A 27,433-nucleotide genomic window follows, 5' to 3' on the forward strand; every position below is an offset into this window, starting at 1 on the left:
TCCTGATGCCGAAACTTGGCCTGGGCGGTTCCAGGAGTTGATCCCCAGTCCAGTAGTACAAAAAGTATAGTCAAAGGGAAATAAAGTAGTCAATGGAAACTAGTTGATGGCCTGAGGTGTAATTAGGTGTAAGTAAGAAAGCAGATGGCAGGGCAGAATTGTGGAAAGATGGAGGATTGTGTTGTACACTTTTAGGGTTGCAACTAATGATTATTTTCATAATCGCTTAGTTGGCAAATTTTTCGTTTATTTAAAATAATATAATGAACAAACTGGGTGTTAAAGACAAACATCAAAATAAAAAAACTTACAATTTACATTAGCATGTCATTAACCCTTTTATCTCTATCACAATGGCGTTTCCCTAATTGCCTTCCTATTTTACTGGCATAATAATAAAAGAACCTAAACACAATACTTCTCAAACTAGGTTTTAATAACATCTGACCCCAGGGATGCCTTATACCTCCTATATGCCACTGTGCCCTCCTGATATGCCATATACCCTCTATGTGACAGATCGACCTGTGCCCCAGACTGGACACATCCGCCCATCAGCTCCTTTTCTTTCCCAGTAAGCGGACACGCTGTGGCTGTCCGAAGAAAGCAGTCACAGTCCAGCATTTCCCTCAATCATGAGACAGGACTTCATGCTTTGAGGTTAAAACAGAACTCTCTTTATTTGGAGACACAGGGGTATTTAATCAGTACAAGGGACTGAATTTCATCCAATAGCCACACAAGGGAATTACATCCAATAGCCACACAAGGGAATTACATCCAAGAGACAGACACGATTCTTCATCCTGCCCTCCTTTGCATATGACTATGAGTAGTAGCACTCAGCCCAGTAGGGGGTCTCTATTGTAGTCTGTATAAGGGGGAGGGGGACAGGAGATGTGGCACTTGGACAGGGTAGCACACGAGGAGAACAAAAGCACACACCATAATTACAACATATACTGGGAAATGCAGGTATCACAAACAATAACTATTACAGATGGCACCGATTAACCCGGGGCCATCACATCCACCCCCTGACCCATAGTCCGGCAGACCCGCCCGGCTAGATCCTTAACGGGTCAGCTTGGGGCTGTCCGGGAAAGATAGGTGGGTATTATATACCTTATATCCCCCTATAAGCCACTATGCCCGTGATATGCCTTACATCCCCCTTATATTCCTTATGCCCCCCCTATACTCCCTGGTGTCTAGTGGGGGCAGCCGGTGAACATCCGCTGCTAGAGCTTCTATGACTGAGCACCGGAAGGTCATGTGACACTGGTGCTCCATCATAGAAGCCCCAGTAGAAGTAAAGGACAGTAGTGGTGGTTGTCTGCAGGCATTGCACACACACCCACCGGCTGCCAGAAGGGAGTATCCTCCTCCCTGGCAGCTGGTAGGCGTCTGTGCAATGCGCGCAGACAACCTCCGCTTCTGCCCTCTATTTCGGTGGAACATCCGCTGCCCCCACCAGACACCAGGGAGTCAGAAGCACTGGTAAGTGGGGGGGGAGTGTTATCTAGGTGGCATAAGGCTTTTCTTTTCTTTCACAGTGCCTCATGATATGCCTTTTAACCCCCTGTATGCCACTCTGCCTCCAGAAATTCCCTTTAACCCCCTATATTCCACTCATGTCCCATGATATGTCTTTTAACCCCCTATATGCCAGAGTGGCATATAGGGGTATAAGGCATTTCTGTAGGCAGAGTGGCATATAAGGGTTAAAAGGCTTTTCTGGAGGCAGAGTGGTATACAGGGGGTATAAGGCATTTCTGGAGGCTGAGTGGCAGATAGGAGTATAAGGCATTTATGGAGGCAGAGTGGGATATAGGGGGTTAAAAGGCATATCAGGGAGGCAGAGTGGCATATAGAAGGGTATAATGCATATCAGGGAGGGAGAGTGGCATATAGGAGGGTATAAGGCATTTCTGGGGGCAGAGTGGCAAGCCTGGGGGCAGATGTGCATAACTGGGGGGGGGGCAGTCACTTCAGACCTAAGCTTTTGTGCTCCCTAATCACTACTCGCCGGAAATTGATGGAGCAGAGTGGCATATCGGGGTCAAAATCATATCAACGGGGGCAGAGTGGCATTTCATGGGGGCAGAGTGGCATATAGGGGTATAAGGCATATCTGGGGGGCAGAGTCGCAAGCCGTGGGGCAGATGTGCATAACTGGGGGGCAGGCTGGCAAATAAAAGGAGATAAAAACAAAAAAAAATCTCAATCATAGTTTTTATTAAATATGAAAAAATAGTTTACATGTGAATGAATATTTACTAATAAAACTTATATTTAGGCTTTTTCTTTTTTTCTAAATTAATATGCAAATTTGGGGGGTCGTCTTATAATCAGGATCATCTTATAATCAAGCAAATATGGTATTTAGTTCTTTCAGTGGCATGATTTAGTACCTCCTATATGCAAGTCTGCCTCCCAGATATTCCTTTTAACCCCCTATATGCCACTCTCCCTCCCTGATATTCTTTTTAACCCCCTATATGCCACTCTGCTTCCTGAAAGCCCTTATTCCCCCCCATATGCCACTCTTACCCTCCCTGACATACCAGTGCTTCCTTAGACTTCTCCCCGTGCTTAAGATTACTTGTTGTGTAGTGATGGCAGCCGGTGAACAGACAACCTCCGCTGCTGCTGTCAGAACTTCTTCCAGGGCTTCTATGAATGAGCAACTGAAGGTCATGTGACGCCGGTGCTCTGTCATAGAAGCCCCGGCAGAAGTGCTGGGAACAGCTGAGGAAGTGTACGTACATCGCACAGACCTCCACCGGCTGCCACAGAGGAAGATCCAGGTCCCCTGCAGTGCTGCGGGGGATCTGGATCTTAGTCTTGTAGTCAGACCTATATTTGAGGTTTGATTAGAAGACGACCTCTGAAAAAAACTTGTCTTATAATCGAGCAAATATGGTATAATTGTTACGTTATATACTACTTGTCATTTACTGTTTACCTGTTGTACAGTATGGACTATGAGGGTGCTATATAAAACAATAAATAATACTTATTCCTTAATAAATTCAAAATATGAATAATACATTTTCTTTTGCTTAGAAAAATATCCACCTTGTAATGAAAATTCAACAATTCCCTAAGCTTCTAAATGTTAACAAGGTTCTAAGGTATGCTTTTAGATTGTACACTTGTATTTTATTTTCAGGATGAATTGTCATATATAACAGCTTGTATTCTTGCTTAGGTATTTATTTGAAACCGCAGGCTTTCTTTTTTCATTTTATTATTCTGCAGTATTCCTTGAAATTTCAATTTCTACTTTATTTTTTTCTCCAAGAGTTGTTTGTAAAGATGTACCCTTTTACAATGTTATCAAACGCAAGTGATGGCTTGATGTCCGTAGCGTTTGAGGCAGTTTGTATAGCTGAAACATAGTCTGTGTAGTTAATTGATCAGCTTTTCAAGGTCCCTAGTGCCTTAGAGAATTACCAGCTTCGGTCACCTACAGCTTGTGTTCTGTTAATCATTTGCACTTTACTTGACAAGTACACCAGACAAAGTATATGTGACCTATGTCAAGATTGTTTTAAGGAACACGACAATTCACTCTCATTCTCATAGTTAGTAAGACTTACATTTTTGTTTTATATGAAACACTTTGATATTGAATTATTTTTTTACACGGAATAGTTTATAGTATAAGCAATACACATTTGTAAAATATGTTGAAATGCGACAGATTCTTTTTTATTGTTTTATATAGCACCTTCATATTCTGCAGAGCTGTATAAAGGGTAAACACGATATAGCAAGTAGTATATAACAGAAACAAGGGTCCTACTCAAACAAGCTTATGCGCTAAAGGCCATAATACCATTATATTTTTCTTATAAGAAAAAGGAAGACATATACTTTAATACACTTTTAATATGTTTAAATGAGATCATTATCAGAGATTAAAATACACTACTATTAATGATAACAGTGAGAATAGTAATAGTAGTAGTAATATACACGCCCACAAACAGAGACACATAACTGGAATTGTTACTTTTGGAAAAAAAACGTGTGTTTTGATTGTACAAAATATTGTTTTCTTACACTTTATTACTTTTGCCCGGGTTAGTTGGTCATCCATTAAATGTAAATTTTAATTATCAATCTTATGTTTGTAGAGAAGACAGCACTCACACCAATTAAACATTGACAGTTAAGAAAGCATACCTTATATTCTGGGATCAACTTTTTTTACCCAAAAAATGCCATGACAGATTGCCAATATGGAAAAGGACACTTGAGTCTCTTCACTTAAATATATTAGTATTAAGATTAAAAATTAAAAAAAGAGGTTAAAAATTCTCTCTGGTATGACTGTGCAAAACCCCATTAGCTAAGCCGACCCTGTATAATGCTTTGCTAAATCAATGGGGAGACATTTAAAAAACTCCCATATTAGCTATGCATTATGCATCCCTGTCACCATGATCAAGGCACTAGATACATTTGTGGGTCATGTGGAGAGTGTATGTTCAATAAATAACGACAGACACCAAATTGGATTTTGAAAGGCCACAGTTTTATTTATGAAATACTGTGACACGTAAAAAACTTTATTCAAACTTTAAAACATACATTTTTCTTAAACTTGTGTAACCTCCAACCTTAGCGTACGAACCGCCAGACTTAACCCTTTAGAATCAAGGAGGTTACAACCACCGACCGTGCGACAACTAAGTGCTTAACATCGATACCTCAACACAGGTAACTCACACCAACATGTTGCCGCGTACACCAACCACAAGCCGTAAAGCTGCACTAGCTCGTGGTGTAAACGAAGGCCCTCCCTTTCCCATGGGACCCTGCCCGTGGAAAAAAGGCCCACCATAACTCACAATAACCACGGATTCCATACCTCGGATGAAAACCGCGACAATTTCACCCCGTACCATGAATAAACCGACCATAAAACCTGACGGGAACCTCAGTTCCCCGCCACACCAAAAACCGTCAGAAAAAACACAAGGGGAGGGTGGGAGGGAAACGCTTCTCACTGCCTCTCCTTCCTGTTTAAAGAAAAATGGTAGAGGGTCAGAGAAAACAGCCACTTTTAAAGACCCTTAACCCCACCCCCACCATAAACTTTTGACCTATGGCAACCTAGCCATGAGGTGATCATGCCCCCCTAGCATGATCCAGGCCTGATCATGCGGCCCCTTCTTTGATGTTTGTGTCTCCGGGGCCCACTTGATCAAGGCACTAGATACATTTGTGGGTCATGTGGAGAGTGTATGTTCAATAAATAACGACAGACACCAAATTGGATTTTGAAAGGCCACAGTTTTATTTATGAAATACTGTGACACGTAAAAAACTTTATTCAAACTTTAAAACATACATTTTTCTTAAACTTGTGTAACCTCCAACCTTAGCGTACGAACCGCCAGACTTAACCCTTTAGAATCAAGGAGGTTACAACCACCGACCGTGCGACAACTAAGTGCTTAACATCGATACCTCAACACAGGTAACTCACACCAACATGTTGCCGCGTACACCAACCACAAGCCGTAAAGCTGCACTAGCTCGTGGTGTAAACGAAGGCCCTCCCTTTCCCATGGGACCCTGCCCGTGGAAAAAAGGCCCACCATAACTCACAATAACCACGGATTCCATACCTCGGATGAAAACCGCGACAATTTCACCCCGTACCATGAATAAACCGACCCTAAAACCTGACGGGAACCTCAGTTCCCCGCCACGGCCAGCGCATTCGACCCCACTTGAAAGCGCTGGCTCCTCCACAAAGACACCGCTTTCTCCACGCCACACCTAACGTCTAGCAACCATATATCCGAACCAATGTCGGTCAGGTGAACACCATCCCTGCGAAACAAAGCCGCATTATCGCCCTCCAAATCAGAGTGAGGCACCACAATACCTCCAAAGCGGGACACAAACCTAGACACCGCCTTGTTGACCTTAACCCTGACCCTGTTAACCCCCTGTAAGGACCGGGCACCGCGCCAAAAAAGCCGAGGAGTGATATGGGACCAAACCACCACCAGCCCCGGAAACCGCGTCCACAACCGCAACAGATCACATTTAATGTTCCGAATTAAAACCCTCAACGGAACTCCACAAAGGTCATTACCACCGCCATGCAATACCAAAACATGTGGGGGAGAACCGGACCGTGCCCTAGCGTAGAATTCGGCGATCACATCCCCCCAGGGCTTGCCCCGAAAACCGAACCAGCTGACCTGAGCGTCGTCAACGGAAAGGCCCAATTGAGCACCCCGCTCCCGAACAGCCGCCCTCCTTTCCGCCCAGTAGACAAAGGAATGGCCAAAAATCCACACCTGGCAGCAAGCATGATCTGCAAAAACAAACAAACCAAAAAAACCGGTTAACAACAAACCAACAGAAAGGAGGGGGCGAAAACAACAACATCAGACAAGCTGAGGCCGGACGTAAGACCGAAACCTAGACGATCTCCACCTCCCGATGCGCTGAATGGTCTCATCAGAAAGGCCCCACCGGGCCGCCTCCGTGGCCGCACCAATCCGGAACGAGTGAGACGCAAACGCCCCAGGGGACAGCCCCAGCCGCGCAAGCCCCTTACGAAAAACCGCTACAAACTGATAGCGCGACAAAAATGAGCCATCAGCGTGCACAAAAAACGGCCCCTGTACATCAGGGCGCAACTGTAAAAAACGGGACAAGCACACCACCGGACACAAGGACGAACCGGACAACTGAAACAAAGACACTGTAAAACCCTTACCCAACTGATCCGTCTTGGACCTCCGAACAAATAACTTCACCACGTCAACCCCAAGCAACACGTCCTGCAAGCGCACACCACCACCGACCCGACGCGATGGACTAACAAATTCGCTGATGCGTAAGGCCCCGAAGAAGGCCACCACAAAAGCAGCACGAAATAAGACAACCTCATATGAGTCCCTACAAAACGCATCCAAACCGTCGCAGAGCCCACCCAGTATCTGAAAAGTAACCGGCCGACGAGAGTCCCTCGTCTGAAAACCCTTGCGAAAACCCCTCAAAGCCTGTTGGACCACAAAGGCTTTACAAAAATCCGCCTCACCCATCAGTTTACAACGAAACGAGAGAGCCGAGACTAACTGGTTTACCTTGGAAACCGACACCCCGTTTTCAAACGAGTCGCCTAAATACCTCAGCAGCGCCAGCACCTTGCCATCAGTAGAGGAGGGGTTTCCGCAGGTCCCCAGGAAAGCATCCCAATACGCCCAAGCCGTCTGATAGGCCGTCCAAGTAGAGGGAGCCAGCGACCGACGTATCAGGTGCAAGGCGCGACGTCCCCCATCGTCCAAAGCCAGGACGGGCAAGGCGAGCCCACCGGAAGGGCCGTAGGTGCCAGCTGTCGAAACCGCGACCACTGCTGTCGAGACAAAGCATCAGCAACAGAATTCTCAACACCGGGTATATGGACAGCCGACAAAAACATATTAAGTTGCAAACAGCGCAAAACTAGATGCCGCAACAGTGCCACGACCGGGGGCGAAGAGGCCGACACGTTATTAATGGCCATCACCACACCCAAATTGTCACAATGCAAACGCACTCGCTTATTCTGAAACAAATCGCCCCACAACTCCACAGCCACAACCACCGGAAAAAGCTCGAGAAACACGAGATTCCGACAAAGGCCAGACTCCCTCCAATCCGCGGGCCAAGGAGAGGCACTCCACCGGCCCCCCAAAAAGGCCCCGTAGCCGTCGCCACCAGCGGCGTCCGTGTAAAACTCCAGATCCACATTCGAAACGGCCTCATCCATCCAAACAGTTCTCCCATTAAATTCGCCTAAAAACACATCCCAAACCGCCATATCCTCGCGCAGAGCATGCGTGATCCGGATAAAGTGATGGGAGGCCTTAACCCCGGCCGAGGCCATCGCCAACCGTCGACAAAAAACCCGGCCCATCGGGATGATGCGACAAGCAAAATTAAGTTTTCCCAAGAGAGACTGCAACTGCTTCAGAGTCACCTTCCTAACCGAACGAAAATGACCAACCAAAAAACGCAAGTCTGTCACCTTATCCAGGGGTAACTGGAAAATCATGGCCACCGTATCAATTTCGATCCCCAAAAACTTCAACTTAGTCACCGGTCCTTCCGTCTTGTCGGGGGCCAAGGGGACCCCAAAACGCCTCATGACACTCTGGAGCGTAGACAAAATCATGGCACAGACCTGTGACCCCCCGGGACCAACACACAGAAAATCATCCAAGTAGTGGATAACAGAAGAAACCCCAGCCTCTTCCCTGACCACCCATTCCAAAAAACAGCTAAAGGTCTCAAAGTAAAAACAGGAAATGGAACACCCCATAGGGAGACACTTATCTATGAAGTACTGTCCTTCCCACAAACAACCCAGAAGGTGAAAACAGTCCGGATGAACAGGAAGGAGCCGAAAGGCCGACTCAATGTCGGTCTTAGCCAACAGCGCCCCCCGCCCACAACGCCGAACCCAGTGTAACGCCGAGTCAAAAGAGGCATACGAAACGGTACACAGCTCCTTGTCAATCCCGTCGTTCACGGAACCCCCTTTAGGAAAGGAAAGGTGGTGAATCATCCGAAACTTCCCGGGTTCCTTTTTGGGAACCACGCCTAAAGGCGAAACACGCAAATGGGCAAGTGGGGGGGTAGGGAAAGGGCCCGCCATCCGACCCAGGGCAACTTCCTTCGCCAATTTTTCCCCCACAACCTCAGGAAAGGACAGGGCAGACTTCAAATTCCTAGGAATGCCACAAACACTAACGTCAGTAAACGGAATGAAAAAACCCTCAGAAAAACCAGCTTCCAACAACCCAGCAGCCGGCCTGTCAGGGTAACGAGACAACCAAGGGAGCATTTCATTTAGCTTCACTGGAGTCTTCCCCTTTTGAGCCAGACCCAGACCCCTTTCCCCCCTTTCCCTTCTTAAAGCACTTGGACAGGGGGTGGGACCCGGAGCATCCGGAGCACTCGTGCTTAAACCTGCAGCTGGTACCCCACTTGCACTGCCCTTCATTAAACTGCCAGCAATAGCCTTTTTTGAGTCCTGCCGGCGACGAGTTGCTGGCCCCGCCGGCAGTCCCTGAAAAGGGCTGCCGAACAGGGGCCGTGACCTTAAGCCACAACGCAATGTCTTTATGGTCCCATCGCATGGACGACCGCACCGCCTTACGCTGACGAAACTGTTCATCATAGCGGAGCCAGGCTAACCCCCCATACACTCTGTGAGCTTCCCCAATACTGTCCATGTAACAGAACAGCTGGGAACACTGGTCTGAGGCTTTCTCCCCAATCACGCTAGCTAGGATAGCAAATGCCTGCAACCAATTCTGAAAAGTTCGAGGTATCAGGCGATACCTCCGCCTTTCCTCGTCCTCCTTCTTTTTCTCATCAGACTTAGAAGACCTGTCTAATTGAAAACGCTCCAATGGCAGAAGGGTAAAAATATCAACATACTCCCCTTTCCAAATCTTTTCCTTCACTTCCTGCTTTAAATGAGCCCCCAAAGGACCCTCAAAACAGACGTACACCTCCCCCTGTGCCGTATCAGACGGACGCACTGGATCAGCCACAGCGGCCGCCGCCACCACACCAGAAGCACCAGAAGCCTCAGGTGAAACGGAAGCCACAGAAACAGTAGCCGCAGTGGGCACGGTGGTCGCAGCAGGAATGACAGGCGCAGCAGGCGCAACAGGCCCAGCAGTAGCTACAGCAGCGGGTGCAACAGGCGCAGCAGGCGCCGTACCACAGGTACCAGTACCCCACACCACTGTCGGCGACGCAGGCGCAACCCCAGAACGGCCCGGAGATGGGGCCGGGAAAGTTTGTAAAAGGGAAGCTAACGCCCCACAAAAGAACCCCAAGCCCCTGGCTTAACCCCAGGCACATCCCCAACCCCCGTCACAGATTGTGAGCATGGTAAAGGTGCAGCCAAATTAACCCCTGCGGGACCAGTATCCCCTGCAGACTCACCAGGCTGGCCAGGTGGTGTCTGCTCAGCCGTTTCCGAAGTCATCAGAGAGCCCTGGGCAGGAGTGGTGAAGAGGTCAGGAGAGGCAGCCAGCCGTTGAGAAGATGAAGCCCGGCTGGACTGCCCAGCAGCCGGTACAGATGAAGGGGCAGCCGGTACAGATGAAGGGGCAGCCGGATCAGAACGGCCACCCGCACTGGAACGGGGAGGAGACGCCCGTCGAGAACCGGACCGCCGTGAGGAGCGAGTCCTGCTCCTGCTCCGGTCCCTGGAAGCCGCGGCGGACGAGCGGTCACGTGACCGGGAGGGAGACCGCCGTTCAGCACTGCCGGGTCGCCGGGAGTCCCGCCTCCGGAAAACAGGCTCCGCCTCCGCCCGCCGAGATGAACTAGGAGCCGGGGACAACGATACACGCCGTCCCCGGCCGTCTCGCCGCACGGCCGCTCTGGTGCTCCTGCGAGCCGCACGGGGCTCCGGCACCACCACGCTCACCTCCTCTGGACGAGATCTTCTCGGGCTGACGTCCGCCCGACCAGCAACTCCGGAACCCTGCCGCCTGCCGGTGGACCAGTCTGGGCTGAGCCTCACGGGGGGTCGTGCACGCCTCGCTCTGGTAGCCCTCTGCGTCGCCGCGGGAGACCCAGGTGCTGCTTCTTCCTCCGGCCGCGAAGGTCCTCCGGTCAGCTGCTCCAGACGTTCTTCCAGCCACGACGTCCCCAGCTGCAGGGCCGAATCCCGGATCCTGGACAGCATCTCCTCCAAATCAGCCATGGTAAGTGGCAGAGCCTCACTGGAACACAGGAACGCCGGAACACCAGAACGAAACGCTTCTCACTGCCTCTCCTTCCTGTTTAAAGAAAAATGGTAGAGGGTCAGAGAAAACAGCCACTTTTAAAGACCCTTAACCCCACCCCCACCATAAACTTTTGACCTATGGCAACCTAGCCATGAGGTGATCATGCCCCCCTAGCATGATCCAGGCCTGATCATGCGGCCCCTTCTTTGATGTTTGTGTCTCCGGGGCCCACTGTACAGGGTCTTGGAAACATTTGGTGCTATACAACCTCCCCCCCCCCAATAATAAGTATGCTTGCATGTATGCAAAAGACTGTGTGCATGCTTAATATATGGTACCAGAAATGATAAGTAAAGAAAAATAGCAGATCTAGATGTCTGTGCCATTACTAACCCCCCTATTTTTCAATTCCTAGGATCAAAGTGGGTAGACTAAAACATGAAATCAGTGACTCATGATCACAGACCCAAGTACAGCAAAGCATATAGCAAGACCTCATTAGAGTTTCAAAATTTTAATATGTGGAAGAAAAATTATAAATCAATGTGTTCTGAACACATTTTCTTTTCTTTATATAACATCTAGGAAATATTCCACTAAATTGTAATGGGTATTCTATATATACATGCTCCCTATATGACATTAAATTGTTTTGAAAATACTTTGTACTACATATCGATCAGATTTAAGCATTTTTATTCAATTCATTTGCAGCTTGATAGATGCAAACATTTTATGCTTTTCATATGCATGGAGACATTTTTCACAATTGATGCTTGATAAATTAAGCTTTTGGGTGGATATTGTGGATGCTGGTGCTGAATGAGGATAGTGCAAATCTTAAATAAAGCACAAAACAAGTTAATGTGTGCTGGTTGGCTATGTATATGTTTGCTTCAAATGTCACAATCATCTATCCACACACATCATCAGTTTTGTATTTAAAGAGAAATGCTGGTGTGGAATGTTCGCCCAGTAAGTATTATTGCTATTATTAATAGTCTTTAGTTCAACATATATTCAAACAGCAATATTTGTATTACATTATGAAAAGGGTTAAAGGGGTAGATCTCACATTAGTTTTGGAATACCCATCTAAAAACACTCTGTGTATATACCATTAACAGCCTATGAAATAGTACTGCTTAACAATGCAGGGCACAATTCAGATTATTGGAACAGGGGACCTAAATTAGAAATTGTATATACTAAATTTATGCATTCGGATTTTTACGAATTGCAAATTTACAGAATTTTGGTATATTTGGCGAAGACTTGTATGAAGGCTCGAAAATGAAGCCCCACGAATAGAACGAAAACAAATCAAAACGCTTAGAATTTTTGTCCAACATTTGTGGGTCCACATTCACCCATACTCTCATTCTGATTCCCTCTCTCCCTCGCGCTTTAAATAATTCCGTAACTTGTCTGCCGACAACTGCCGCATCTTCTTCTCTTCATCTTCTCCCTTCTCTTCTATCCTCAATCTTCAATCCTTAATCTTTTTTCTTCGCTCGCATCCCCCTGGACATAACCTGATAACTTCTACCAAAATGGAGGCGCTGCAGAGGCATCCTCCCCAATCCTCCAATGGAGGAAGAGGATGAAAGCGCCAACTAAGGAAAATATGGTGGCACTTGCAGTGACATCCTCTCCCCCGATTGGAAGATCAGTGAGGGCATCACCACAGCGCTGTCATTTCGGGCAGAAGTTGCCAGGTTATGTCCATGGAGATGCAGATGAAGATAAAGGATGAAGGATTGAAGACTGAAGATAGATTAGACAAGAGAGAAAAGAAGGCAGAAGACGAAGAAAATGCGGAAGTGGACGTAGTCAGCAGAAGCGGAAGTGGTCGGCAGAGAAGGTAGGAAAACATTTAGATAGTATGAGAGAAAGAGTGAACGAGAACTAAAGTGTGAGAGAGTGAGTTAGAGTGAATGAGAGTGAATCTGGGCACGGGGCAACAAATTTCATTTCTGAATTAAAGAAGGCCCCAAACTTTCAGCCGAACGAAATGGGCAGAGAATGGAAATCATCACCTGAAAATATATGGGCCAGAAATTAAACAAAAAATTAGTCCAAATTATTTTTGGCCCATTTGCACAGGTCTACTATACACATTAGACTTGTGCATTCAGATTCCAATCGGGGGGGGCGGACATCAGCGAAAGTGTCGTCATTTTGCCTTAAGTTAAGCTTAGGCCTCTATGGCGCTGGTTCCAGTGATGTTCTCTCAGAAGCACCAACATTTTGGCAGAAGTTCCCGAAGGTAGGGAAACATTTAGAGAGCATGAGAGAGAGAGTGAGTGAGAGTGAAAGTTGGTACTGGGCATTGATTTTCATTCCAGAATTAAAAATACCCCCACAAACTTTTGGCTGAACCAAATGGTAGGGAACATAATTTGTTTGGCTGAAAATGAATAGGCCAGAAACAAACCAAAACTTTTGTCTGAATCGCTTTTGGCCCATTTGCACATGTCTAATATACATGACAGCCTTTACTCATTTACATGGATTTAGCATGTCAGCATCTATACATTAAACTTTAGTGTTTCAGTATATGAAATCACAGTTGATACTTGGTCTGATGTCCATCAATTTCCCTCAAATGTACATAATTGCTGCAAGACAAGTAAAGAAACCCCCATCAAACCCCAAATAACCATGCCGTTATCTTTCAGAACAATACTTCACATTGCATTTTTATTCAGTGAGAGAAATGCACTACACTATGATGTAGCATAATTGTCTTGCTAGAATTACCATTCATGTTCCTAACAGGAAACTTCAACCATAATAATACCACAAGTAAATTGTTACTAAATGTACATACTAAAGAATACCAAATAGGTATTTTACAAAGGAATTGTTAGCAGATGTATCTTTATGCACAAGACACAGAAATTAGTAGCAACATTCATTCAACAGTAGAGGATTTTTTAACAAAGGTAATATATCAACTGACAAATATTGCTTCTTGAGAAATATTTTTTTTATCTGTACCACGACAATGTTATATTAAGGGTGTGTTCAGGTTAATATTTGTGATCTAATTGTGCTAATTTAACTTGCACATTAAATATGCTACCTATGGCCAATATACTGTAAATGACTCCTTCCTTTAATTTCTTGTATATTTGCCACTTTTTTCCCTTGTGCTGTTCATACTTACAGGGGCCTCATTGATCACTGACAATAGAAAATGGGTTCATGTTTTTAGCATTTTTATACTAAATTATACCTGTCAAACAGAGCTCACTGAGCAGCAAATATAATAGCTTCCCTATATTTTCAATGAGTTTGCAGTATCAAACCTGTAAAATCAGCACAGATGTTTGTTGCCTTAAAAATTTGAGATGGTTGAATAATAATTATTTTGGTACACACAAAAAGCCATGGAAAACCTTTTGTACTTAGAGAGTGATGCAAAGTATATGCAAAGTAATTATAACATAATTATCACTTTATATGCAGTGGTGTCTATTCAAAGCAGGTGTGTTATTCCATAAATATATATATTTTTTCAGTCAAACAGTGATCTTTTCTCATGTGAATTTCAAAGGTAATTACAGTAAGATCATTGACTACTTTGGTGAGTACGTAGTGAGTCATAGATGAGTTACCTTGTTGGTTTTAGTGAAATTCTATTTAGTTATATATATATATATATTTATGTATATATGTTTTTCTCTTAGGTACATTTTTCTAATTTACATGTAGTGTACGTCTCCTTATTTCCCCTTCCTTGATACTCTTTAATTTGCATCACACCTGCTATGTTTATTACTTGTAACATCTGCTGTGTAAGGTTTTTCGTTTACATGCATGTACTATCCAAATGAATCTGCACCTATTTATATATTACATAGCTGTTAGCATTCCATCTGCCTATAGTTCTTGAAATGTTCTGATTTTATACCATTAAATATATTTCTCAGCTTAATATCTCAAGGGCCAATAGAGGGAAAAGAAGTACCTCATACGCTCACTTTCTATCGATGTTAATTGTTAACACAAAGCAAACTATCTTCAAACATGGAAACAGAACCATCTGTTAGGGATTTCAATGTCATGTTTGGTCCCATGATTTAACAGACTTTTCTTCTGTACTCCTTCAAGCAATTTAGGCCGTTGTCCAAAGATATAAAATGAGCAGTTCAGAATATTTTGAGAACTGATGAGTCTAAAAATGTTTATAAACTACACGTGTTTACTCTAATCTTGACTATTGTATCATATATGTTTTTTAGTTATTATACAGCGAAGTGTCATATAATGATCTATTGTAGGAAAGAATCTAAAAAGGGATTTGAAAGCATGTTATATACCTAATAAACTATCTAAACTATTTTTCTCTTTCTCAATATTTAATAATATAAACCAGAACTAATTAAATCAATTTAGCCTTACTTTTTATGTAAAAAGCAAAAATAAGCACCTGTTTGTCTATACATTTGTGTCTTCATTGAGAATCAACATTTGGTGATTCCAGGAATTAAGCATAGGTTTATCCCCTTCATGACAAAGCTCACACATGTAAGGGCTCACAATGCATTGTTTATAATGGGTTTAAGGAGACTTTTGTTGTTTTATTGACCAAAACATATATGAGCCCTGTATATATTGGGCACCACTGATTAGTAGTTACCATATAAAAAGAAAGTAAAGAGAATCACAAATCCCATGATTACAACTATCCACACTGCAGATTATTACTGTCAATATCACATGTATGGTAAGCATTTCATATTTTATCTAAATGAAACATTTTGAAATATAAGTCTAAGTGAAACAATCATAGTTGTAGATTTATTTTATGGATTATTGTTGACATTCAGTCATCATGGTTTTGTACAGGCGTTCTCTCCTGGGGAAGTAGAGATTTCAATTTCTGCCATCTATTAGGAGGCCAAAGGATATATGTAGCTTGTGCATGCAGAAGACCCAGAGAAACCTGTAAAAAATGAAAAATAATATTAATTCCATATGCATGTATTATTAAGGATTTTCTTCCATATAACATGACTCATGCTCTCTAGAATATAAAGCAAAAAAAAAAAGCTTAGCAAAAGTCTCATTTTATTTTTTCCCTCTCAAAGTTTAATCACATAAAAAAAGCTTTAAAGATCCCTGAGATTAAGACTGGTAATATATCTATGTGCTTTTGGGCATATTTGGAAGACAAACTGACTATAAAAACAAACCTTTTTTTATCAAGCATTTTTGTTTTGCATGTACACCACAGAATACAGTGCTAGATGTATTTTTTGGAACCAAACTGGGGGTATGTTTAATTTTTAATAGTTTTAATATGTGGGTTAAGGTCAATTTTAGGTAGTAGGAGAATGCTAGTTAAAACATATTTCCCTATATGTGTTCCAAAATTTTTTTTTTTAAAAAGGAAAAAATGTTCTACCTCCACAACATATCACTTGTCACAAATAAATAGGAGCATTTGTTCATATCCAGAATTATATAGTATGCATTTACTTGTGCATGGTATATAGACAACTGTACTTGTACAATGCATCTGAAAATGTACATATGTAGAAAGTAGATATGAACATGTAGAACGCACACCTCAAAGCCCTCCTATGGTAGAAGTATTCGCTTGTTTGACCAGTGCCCGTCTCATTCTTGTATCTGTAACAATTAATAACACTCACCATCAAAAGTCTAGAGTCACTTAGAAATCTCCTTGTTCTTGAAAGAAAAGCAAATCTGGTCCATTAGAATAACATCAAATGGATCAGAAATACATTGTTAATGTTGTAAGTGACTATTATACTGTAGCTGAAAATGGCTGATTTTTAATAGAATATAGGTGAACTTCATAGGTGAACTTCATAGGTGAACAGAGGCCCTTTATCAGCAATCATCACTCCTGTGGTCCAATGGTATGTTGTATTGGTTAATCCAAGGTTAAGATTAAAAAGCTAATTCATCATAAGAAAACATTTGCAATTATATTAAAACTATCCTCGTTTTCCAAGGAAACAGCTAAAGTGAGCCCAAACTTTGGAACACTAGTTTATGTTCAATTTGCTCATTGTAGAGCACTGCAGAATATTATGGCACTATAAAGGTCATTAAGCAAAAATAATGAAGTAGACACTCTTTATGTACCCTTCCAGTGCATATCACAAGAAATACAGAATTACAAATATTGACAATTACAGTAATATGCAACTGTGACATTTGTTTATTGCAAAAGTACTCATAAAGTTAAAAACACAAAGGTATTCAAGGAAAACATATTCCATAAGAACTACTTAACCAAATGTCAAGACAAGCTGTTTCTTTAGGATTAATAGTTACAAAGATTAAATTATATATTTCCCAAAAGGAAAAGGATAACTTTTATTCCTATTACTACGTCTGGGATAATTATCATGCACACTTTTCAAACTTGCCCTATACTTTAAAACTACTGTGCAGAATATCTGTGTCACCAGCAGTTTGACATCATGCATCATTTTGAAACTTTTCAGTAAAGTAGTTTTCTGTTCTATATGAGAAAAACTAAAACAACTGGCGGAAAAGTATAGCATATACAGAATACAAAACTCTATTACAACCGCAAATTTTTCAAAAATTTATTCTATAAAAATTAAAAACTTCTATTGATAAATGTGGAACCTATGCAGCTTGGGTTATTCTACATGGGCATTGCTATAAACAAAAATATACACTGAAAGGTATTATATTGTCCTTTTTTAAGTTTTAAGGTGAGCCACGTTGTTCAAATCAACACTGTTGTACTGCAGGAGATTTGGTTGTCAGACTGGGATTCTCAGAGAAAAGGACTACATGTTTTTCTGGCATGGAACATTACTTGTACCACAATCTCACCATCGCCAAACCATTCGTACAAATAAAACCTCAGCACTAAGTTTCCTAGAAGCAGCCTCTCACTAAGTACTGGCACCAACTCAACATGATTATCATCAAGTGGACTGCCTTGAAGTGTGTCCTGGTTACTTGTACTTTCCACTGTGCTGACTACAACACTGATCTCTCCGTGGTGTGCAACAAGATGAGGCAGAAAACCCCCTGCTGCAGGACAGAGGATAAACCTAACATATGAGCAAGATTGCACATTGAGAAAAGGCCGAGAAAGTTACCCAATCGGTCTCTGGGTTTCTGGATTCTACTCCTCGCAGCAGCTGCTCCAAGGAGAGATGGGGTCACATCAGGGACACAGTATACAGTGCAGCCATGAAAGTCTTTAGAAATACACAAAACAAGAACCAAAATTGGTTTGAGACCAGCACCACTAGACTTAATAACAGCAAATTGCTCACTTGGGGTACAAGCAACCCCCCCAGTCAAAGGATTCTGGACGCGTACAGCTCTGGCAGGAGAAAAATACAGAGGCTAACAAGGCAGTGTGCAAATTACTTCTGGCTCCAGTTCTACCAGAGGATTCAGCTTTCAGCTGTCACTGGAGACATCAGGAAGATGTAGGATGGCATCAAGAAGACCATAGGACCCAACAGGTGAGATCAAACGGGATAAGAGCAAGCAGCAGGATAGATAAGTGGAGCACTATTCTGAATTGTACCCCATGCAAAACACTGTCTCTGAAGCCACCCTCACCACTATGATTGGTCTTCCCATTGAAACTAAGCTGGATGTGAAGGCCACCACGGAAGAACTAAAGAAGGTCACTGAGCGCTAGTCCGCAAAAAAGCCCCAGAAAATGATGGCATCCAGCCAAAAGTCACCGAGTGTGATAGTAGCGTCCTGCTAGAAGACCTTCAAGACCTCCTCTGCTATTGCTGGGATAAAGGTGCAGTACTTCAGGACATGAGAGATGCCAACATCATGAGCCTGTATAAGAACAAGGGTGACAGAAGTGACTGTCATTACTACAGGTGAATACCATTGACAGGATTTTCTGTGTAAGACAGCTGCAGGAGAAATGCAGAGAACAGCCGCTTCTCCTTGCCTTCATATACCTGATCACGGTTTTTGACTTTGTGAGCAGAGATAAGTTATTCAATATCCTGGCAAAGATTGGCGTTCAACTAAAGCTGTTTAGCATAATCCAGTAGCGTAAAACAAGGTTGCATTCTTGCTCCTACACACTTCATGATAGCTTCCACACTCCTGCTGACACGTGCCTCCACTGAGGTAGTTTATCACTCACGGTCTGATGGGAGAGTTTTCAATATGGCTCGACTAAAGGCAAAGATCAAAGTACGGGAGGTAAGCATCAGAGACATTAAAAACTGGGATATACTTTATGACAGCTTGATGATGAAGACAAGCACCAAGGGAAAGGAAACAGAGTCTCAAGGCCACAGCTGCCACCGTCTTCAAATGCAGCAAAGGCTGCCAATCTTATTTGGGGATTTAGCCACAACAGACTATGTACAATGAAATTAATATTAGTCAAGGGTGCATATCCATTGTCTCCCAAGACTAATGGAAGACAATAAAAGAGATACTATTGAAATCTTCAAATTACATATTTTCCATTTGACATATGTAACTCAAACAGATGGTAGTTGTGAGGAAAACAAGTGTGACAACAAGCTATACATTTATTGTTGGTAACTAGCCCTTAGAGCACACTGGGTAGCAAAAGGTATAGAATAGGTTCCAAAAAAAATCAGTAGAAATGTATAACAGATGTTACTACTCCTTTTTGCCAAATTATCAGAAGGGTTATATTCACACTAACTTGATCAAATCTTATTTTTGGCTTAGCTCTAGATATAACACAATTGAAATAATTGGACTGCATAATAGAGACAAGGGCACTAACATGGATATGTAAAGGTAGCCTGCTCAATTAAGTGGGAAAGATTAATCAAGAACTATCACAAAGGGAGAAAGAGAATGAGAAATATGAGATCATCTATTTCAAAGTGTATATATAAAATTTCAGGCCAAATAGATTTTTCACAAGATGTATTCTGCCTTTATAATCTTTTTTCCCTGTAATTTACTTATTTCAAGTATTAACTTTGGATCATTGTTTGAAATGATAAAGAATATTTTACAAAGAGATTAATCGGTATATTTTAGAGAAAAATTTAATGATTTAACAGTGGTTTCATTCTAATATCTTGATATTCAAATAATGAAAACAGCATGAAAACAAAATAATATTTACTTGTAGTTTAAAAGCCACTTATTTTTTATCTATGATAAATAGTAATATTGACACTCTCTGAGTAAACAATATTTTGTTATTTCTGTTTGTATTAATACACTTCTGTAATTGATAGAACTTCTTATTATAGACCAGGGAGGCATCATTTGTTCTTGGTATTAAAAAAGATGCTTCTTTGTGTTTCTCCTATCTTGCTCAGCTATGGAACTATGAAGGTTGGCACAAGGTAAAAACAAGAAAAGCTCACTGAAATCACAACACACTGCAGAAGAATGATGGAATCTTTCTAGCATGTATATTAATGAAAGCTCATTGTTATGTACTAGCTACATTACATGATTATTTAAGCCCTGCTCCCCTATGTTGTAAGCTCTGAGGTTGCATGTTTCTGCCTCACAGTGTATTTCAACCCCTTACTTTTAAATGGTTGGAATATGATTCTATGTTAGCAGTTGCCCTACAAGAAAACATCCTATTCTCACCCTATTGAGAGTGTGCCTTGACGTGGCGGGTGAGCTTAATTATGCTTTGGACAACTCATATAACCAAAACCTCTAATTTATTTTATGTTTATATTTTAAAGTGAAATATATCTTTGTCAATAGCAATTTTGTGCTATGGTGTATAGGTGTAAGGTCTGCTTAAATGTTTAATTTGCATCTGATTGAGGCTTTAGGCATGGCTGTCCAGGTGCAGAATTATGAAAATTATTTTTTTTTATTATGTCACAGTACTTAACCGGGGTCAAATTCTCTTTCAACAATGACAAGTCTATTTTCCATTAAATCGTTTATCTTTCTTTTTTAAAGAATGTTATACATTTAATCAATTTGAGACTGCTTCTGACTAATATTATTTCAACAATAAACACGTATTTTGCTTTTGGAAATAACAATTGCTTCCAATAATGCTATTTATGTTTGTTACATGAACATAAATGCAGCAACGGATGTTCTTACATGAACAGAAATGCAGCAATGAAATGTAAGAGAAAATCAGTTTAATAACATTTCCAATGACTAGATTTTGACTCTTCTGATCATTGAGCATTCTATGTGAATTAAATTATACAAATTCTGATTATCCTATGTACATAAAAACTAATTTGCTATTAGCTGTCAGCCTGTTTGCTAACCCTAAATATTCACTGCATATACTTGTCATAAAGTTAACTGTGCTACAAGAACAGACTCCAAAATAAATTGGATGTTGTGTATTGATATGTATTGTAATATTTATATTTTTGCCCTTATGATTGGCAGTTTTCTTTCTATTATCGGTAAGAATGCATAGAGATGCCCCAAGCTGTTGCTATCAGAAATTCTGTCATATCAGTTTTCCTTGAAAACAGATGCTCCCTGTTTCACAAATCCTATCAGTTATCACACATGCTTCAAATTTCTAGGTATAAATACTACCAAGAATTATGTGTTTCCTAACTGTCAGGGGAATCACAACCCACATTCCAAGGTAATGGGTTCTCTAACTAACTGTGTTAACTATGCCTTTAAATATGCAAATTAAATTAAATAATGTTTCCTACAAAATAAGGCGGATGAAAGCAAGGCAGATTCAAAATGAGAGCAAATATAAATGTAAGCTGAAGGAGGCAGATGTATTATTAGATGCACTAACACACACAGAGGAGAAAATTGCCAGGTTAACAAAAAAGAATGATAAAACCTTGTTAAATACATAAGTGAAGGGAAAAAGTAAACACAGAATTATTAGAGTAAACACAAATAATGGGAGTTATATAAAGTAAGATAAATATCTAGTCATCTGCTAAAATACATACTTTTGTTTAGTTATGACAGAGAAAGGTGAAGGGAAGGCACCTCAGAAAGGAGAAACATGGAAACATGTCAAGCATTTATGTTTAGAGATGAGCATCAATGGCACCCAATAGGAAACAACCCAAGTAATTAAAAATATCCTGTCAAATCTATTAGCATATATATAACCAGTCACTACTGACAGCAGTAGTCCCCAGGAGATTGGAAGCTGGTAATTGTATTACTTTGTCATAAAAAAAGATAGCAGGAAGATTGGGCCAACTACAGACCAGTAAGTCTTGCATCAGAAGGGAATAATGGTAACCATGCTAAAGGAAAATATTCTTAAATATCTGGATGTAAATAGTTTGTAAGATCAGAAGCAGCATGGGTTTATCACAGGGAAATCTTGCCACTTAATTAAACTTATTTTTTTTTTAATGGGAAGCTAAAATAATAGACCAGAGAAGAGCAGTTGATATAGCCTTTCTAGATTTCAGAAGACTTATAAATAAATTGTAGTGTTTGGATGTTAAAATAGTTGAATGAATAAGGCAATGGTTGAGTGATGGGAGATAGAGGGTTGTTGTTAATGATGCATATTCAGGCAAAGTTATTTTTACTAGTGTGGTACCCCATGAATCAGTTTTGGAACCCGTACTTATTAATTATTTTTATTAACAATATTACAAAAGGTTTCAATGATAAGGTATGTTTTTTTGCAGATGATGCAAAACACCTGTAGAAGAGTAGACCATTCTTGGTCGAACAAGCCAAACAAAAATTGTCAGACTAGACGGGCCACATGGTTTTTATTTGCCGTAACTTCTACATTTCTGTACTGAGTTTGCAAAACTTCCACTCAGTGCTATGCATCCTTAAAGGTCCAAGCATTATATGATGTTATATCCCGGCACTGAGCAGGACAACAGCAGAGGGACAGCTGGTGGTGCTGCCAAGGATTAAACCTAGGGCAGTGCTGAAGATAAATAAGGCCCTGCCAGGGAACCTAGTGAGACCGCTCGTGTTTAGATGTAATTTTCTCCTCACTCATTTACTGTACCCACACCAGTTATATATTGTTTTTTTCAAGAAGGGCTTTCTTCAGATACCATAGTTTTGATCATATTATCTAATTTCCCATAAAACAAATAGTAAAATATGATGAAAAATTAAAAAAAAAAATGATTTTCTGACTTTTACCCGAAAAGTCTTTTTCTCATCCAAAAAAGCTAATGAAAATACCTGCTAAATAGACTCTACTATTTGTCCTGAGTTTAAAAATAGCTAAATTTTTTTTATGCTTTTTTGTTTTTTTTCTGCAAGTTATTGGGCAATAAGTACAAATAGCGTTTTGCTTTTTCAAAACCATTTTTCCAAATCTGGTAATTCTTCCCCCATGTGCTATTCCGGGTATCTTTGAAGCTGGCCAATGCAATTTACCCCATCAAACCATATATTTTTTAAAAATAGACACCTCAAGGTATTTCAAATGCTGGTATTTAGCACTAAAATTGAGCTTCAGGTATGGATTTACAGCTCCTGGTATACATCACTATCAAACAACACCCCAATATGTGTTCAGCAACATCTCCCGAGTACAGTGATAACGCCACATTCAGGAAGTGCGCATTTTTTTACTTGGAACTTTTACATCTGGTCCTACTGTCCTAAAGGTCCATGTCCTAATAGTCCATGTCCTAATAGGGCCATCTTTGAAGCCGGCTAATTCAATTTCTGCCGGTGCTTCTCTGTCATAAAAGCCCCGGTGGAAGTGCCACCAGCGGAGGTTGTCGTGCAGACGTCCACTGGCCGGCCCCGCTACACACCAGGGAGTCTGGGGGGTGCATTGGTAAGTCGGGGGGGTGGCACTTCTAGAGAGCAGAGTGGCATCTGGGGGGGCAGATTAGCATATCTGGGGGACATAAAGCATATCTGGGGCCAGAGTGGAATATCTGGGGGGCATAAAGCATTTATGGGGGAGCAGAGTGACATATCTGGAGGTAGAGTGGCATATCTGGAGGCAGAGTGGTGTATCTATAACTAAGGTGCATTATGAATTAAGGGGGGGGACCTTAAAATGGCTATGGGTTTTCTGTTGATCTATAACATATGCTCACTAACTGCATAATAGATATAAAAATGTTACAATACATGCATTCCTTTTCATTAGATAAAATATTGTTTTACCATTCCACTAATGTGTATTTTTTCTGTAAAAATAAATTTTTCTTTAAAATAGTAGCCTATAATTGGGTGCGGCCTTTTTTCGAGCCAATATGGTATTTATATTTTGTGAGGCTGTTTGAGGCAACAGACAGTCTTTTAAAAGTGTTGGGGTAAATACAAAGTATGTATATTTGTAATTAATATGTGCTTGATTAAGTTTATGTGTGTATATATGTATGTATGATAGCTGCAAGCCACTTAGGGGGGAAGTAACAGGAAAGACAGCTGTAAGAAGATATCACACCTATACACTATGTAGAGAAGGAAGGAAATGCATCACCTGGAGATAGGCATGGGAAAAATAGCAAGTCAATAACATCACACGGTGGGGTCTTGGGAACACAGGACAGGGATCTCATTTACACATTAATAGAGAAATCCCTTAAAAAGACATTGTAGAAACACATAGAAAAAGACTGGATTGGTGAGTCTCACTTTTGGCACATCACCCACACAGCATACACACTTAGCAGCAGATATTAGATAGATGGGATGTTTGTGAGTGGTATGAATGATTGTCATCTGTATATCACTGTAACTCTGGTTTTGTCTTTGCTGTAACATTAATCTGGGTAGATTCTAATTAAAGCTCTCTCTCTGGTAAGAATCTTGGGTTGGCTGTTGTAATATCAGGTAGAAAACCTTAGTGCAGGGGTTCTCAAACTGCGGCCCTCCAGCTGCTGCAGGACTACATCTCCCATAATGCTCCTTCAGCTAAGGGGCTGGCTGAGGAGTATGGGAGATGTAGTCCTGCAGCAGCTGGAGGGCCGCAGTTTGAGAACCCCTGCCTTAGTAGAACTAGACATATATATTATCTGGAAAAGGGGATACGGTTATATGTTAGTTCATGGAGGAGGTAACAAGGGTATTACATTTATCATTAATACACAACGCAGAACGGATTATTCTCCACGCATATCAATTGGTGGTATTGGTTTGAGAGAGGAGAAGTATATACAACAAAAATATATTTATACTGAATTCTGTCTTTTGGTATTTAACCTAAATGGACTTTTTAATGTTTGTTTGTTTTTTACTTTCAATATGTATTAAAATTCAGTAACTCTTCTGATTTATTCTGCTTCCTCTAGATGTATTAATTTTGTTTCCGTCACTGGAGGTTAGTGTTAAGGTCACAGTGATACAAATTAATGTTTCTTTTTTCAATATGGCAGGCATACAAAAATACCTTGGGATCACTGATCCAGTTTCTGCAACACAATTCACTATTGTACATTCTGGTGTTATTTTGTTGTATATCTGAATGAAAATGCTAAATATTAAGCTCTATATCTTAAAATGATGAACAAAACATAACAAATAATGCATTGTAATTTAAATGTTGAATAGTGCCAAACCAACTACATTAAAGGCAAGATAAGGCCCATTCGAAGTTCTTGTGGATTGAACAGATTTATCTAAGCTTAAAAAAATAGACACGTTTTTCAACATATAGCCCAACTGACATATAATATAAATTACATAAGAAACAAGAAATAACAGAACAAATAATCATTATATATCCATGCCAGGTATTGTAAATTATTAAAAGTAAGAAGCCAATCCACACATTTGCAAACGTATGAGTCAATAAAATCTTATTTAACTTCCTGTTGGGTCTATTGATTCCGGTGCTCCAAAATTTGCAACTTTTACTAGGTGGAAGTCAAAACTGAAGTTTAAAAAATAGCACAGCATCAGATTTTTTTCAGCAAAGAAAGGAACACAACAGATCAGCATTTTTATTTTGTTATCGACATCTAAGAAATACATTTTAAATGCTTAATGTTTAGGAGAGGAAGAGAGCGGCTTCACTGCACTAAAACTATTTGGAGGTTTTTTTTTCTAGAGCTTAAGTTTGAAATAGTACATCTGAAAACATATAAAGTAGTGTACAACTGAAGTACCATAAAGAACCACATCTTTTTTGGAGCTGCCATGTTTCAGTACAATAACACTATGTTTACACACATGTTTAATATGTCATACTTCCATCCTACATGTTATGCCCAACAAAACTCTCTGGGTTTGACCCAAAGTCTCTGAGTCAGTTTCCTCTGGTGACGGACACTCCCTTCCCATGTACACTGCTCCCGTGTGCAGTTATGCACACCACATGCATGGTATTGGCATGCATGGACGTTTCCAGGTATGCGTACATTTCGTCACACAGGATTATGATTATTTCTCGTTTGCTTCCGTTTTTACAACTCCTAGCGACTTAGACTTGTAAATATAAAAAATTATGTGCTTCATTTTAATGGTTAAACAGTATTTTGTCCCCCTATCCTTAATAAATGGATGTGTTATTTAATGTGCACTTATATTTTCTGACACTTACTCCTGTTGTATTTTAGGAGATAAATCATTTTTGTTCTTGCGGCACAGATAAATGGAAATCTTGCTCTATGTCTTGCTTCCCTTTCAATCACTGACAGAAATAAAACGTAGATAAACCACAGGGATGAATGTTTAGTCTGAAATGCTATCATATTTCTCTACGGTATTTTTGTCAGAAATGAAATTGGCCCAATAGGAATAGCAAGACCTCCAGCTCTTCATGATGTAGAAAGCAGAAGAATGGAAAAAGTTTTAGCATTTATACAATAACATCAAGCTCTAACAGAAAACCTAACAGCACATAATTACATTCTGACTTATTTTAGAAGGTGAGAAAAGTGGCAATATTACTTTTTTTAGAACAGAGATTAATGCTAGGAAGGTATAACAAAGGAATATCACAGACTGTTTCATTCTTTGTGCATATTTAACATTTAATAGCTCATCTGTGTAAAAATATTTTGTAATATATTAAAATTTTACAGTGATCAAGTAATTTGATGCTTTCTGCATAAAATTGTCTGCACTTTGGCACATTCCTTTAGTGAATAGAGTGATTGTATCTTAGTTTATTGTTTGTGATGCTATGTATATTGCATTAAAAAATAATCTATATCTATAACTACTTTATCTTTCCTATTCTTTATGAAAATGTGTTTCAATATAACACACATTATATAAGCAAAACAAAGATTGAATGCCAAACAAAAAGAGTATGATATCCTCACCAAGTGGGGATTTACCTATGAAGTGGCTGCCTGTTCTTGGTGAACATCTCAGATCTCATGGGGTTCACCCCTGGTTTAAAGGTGAATCCAGATGTGGCCCTTTTTGCTCTCTTGTGCCTAGAAGGATACCAACCATACACCACTGACAAGGCCAATGAAGGCTGAAACATACATCTGGGGTTATTGGTTCCTTAGTGCAGAAGAAATTCCCCTGGTATTTTGGTTCTGGACTGCCCTTTTGGGCAGGAACAGACTGTTATGTAGATGGATATTTTTCCTCTGTAATGGCCCAAGAGAGCTAAAATTTGAAATGCTCCCAAGCGGGGGATGCATCGTAGGACAGGCTATGAAGCAGCTGTCTGCTCTTGGTGAGCATTTCATACTCTTTTCATATGGCAAACAAATATTTAACTGATAAAGTGGAAGTAAAATCACTATACATGACAGAGGTTGCTGCATAAT

General features: G+C 41.0%; 1 protein-coding gene across 1 annotated transcript in view; it reads right to left on the reverse strand.

Annotated features, from left to right (window-relative positions):
• Window positions 1–15,609: 15,609 nt before the first annotated feature.
• LOC149302781 (mitochondrial inner membrane protease subunit 2-like) overlaps window positions 15,610–27,433 on the reverse strand; it is a 484,643-nt gene continuing 472,819 nt past the window's right edge. Inside the window, exon 5 of the mRNA XM_089481981.1 lies at window positions 15,610–15,729. Coding sequence (XP_089338107.1) covers window positions 15,610–15,729 — 120 coding nt within the window. The remainder of the gene's footprint in view (window positions 15,730–27,433) is intronic.

Source organism: Sceloporus occidentalis, unplaced genomic scaffold (genome assembly GCF_023333645.1).
Source record: "Sceloporus occidentalis isolate IW3139 unplaced genomic scaffold, rSceOcc1.0.p SCAF_17, whole genome shotgun sequence".
In the NCBI taxonomy this organism is placed as follows: Eukaryota; Metazoa; Chordata; class Lepidosauria; order Squamata; family Phrynosomatidae; genus Sceloporus; species Sceloporus occidentalis.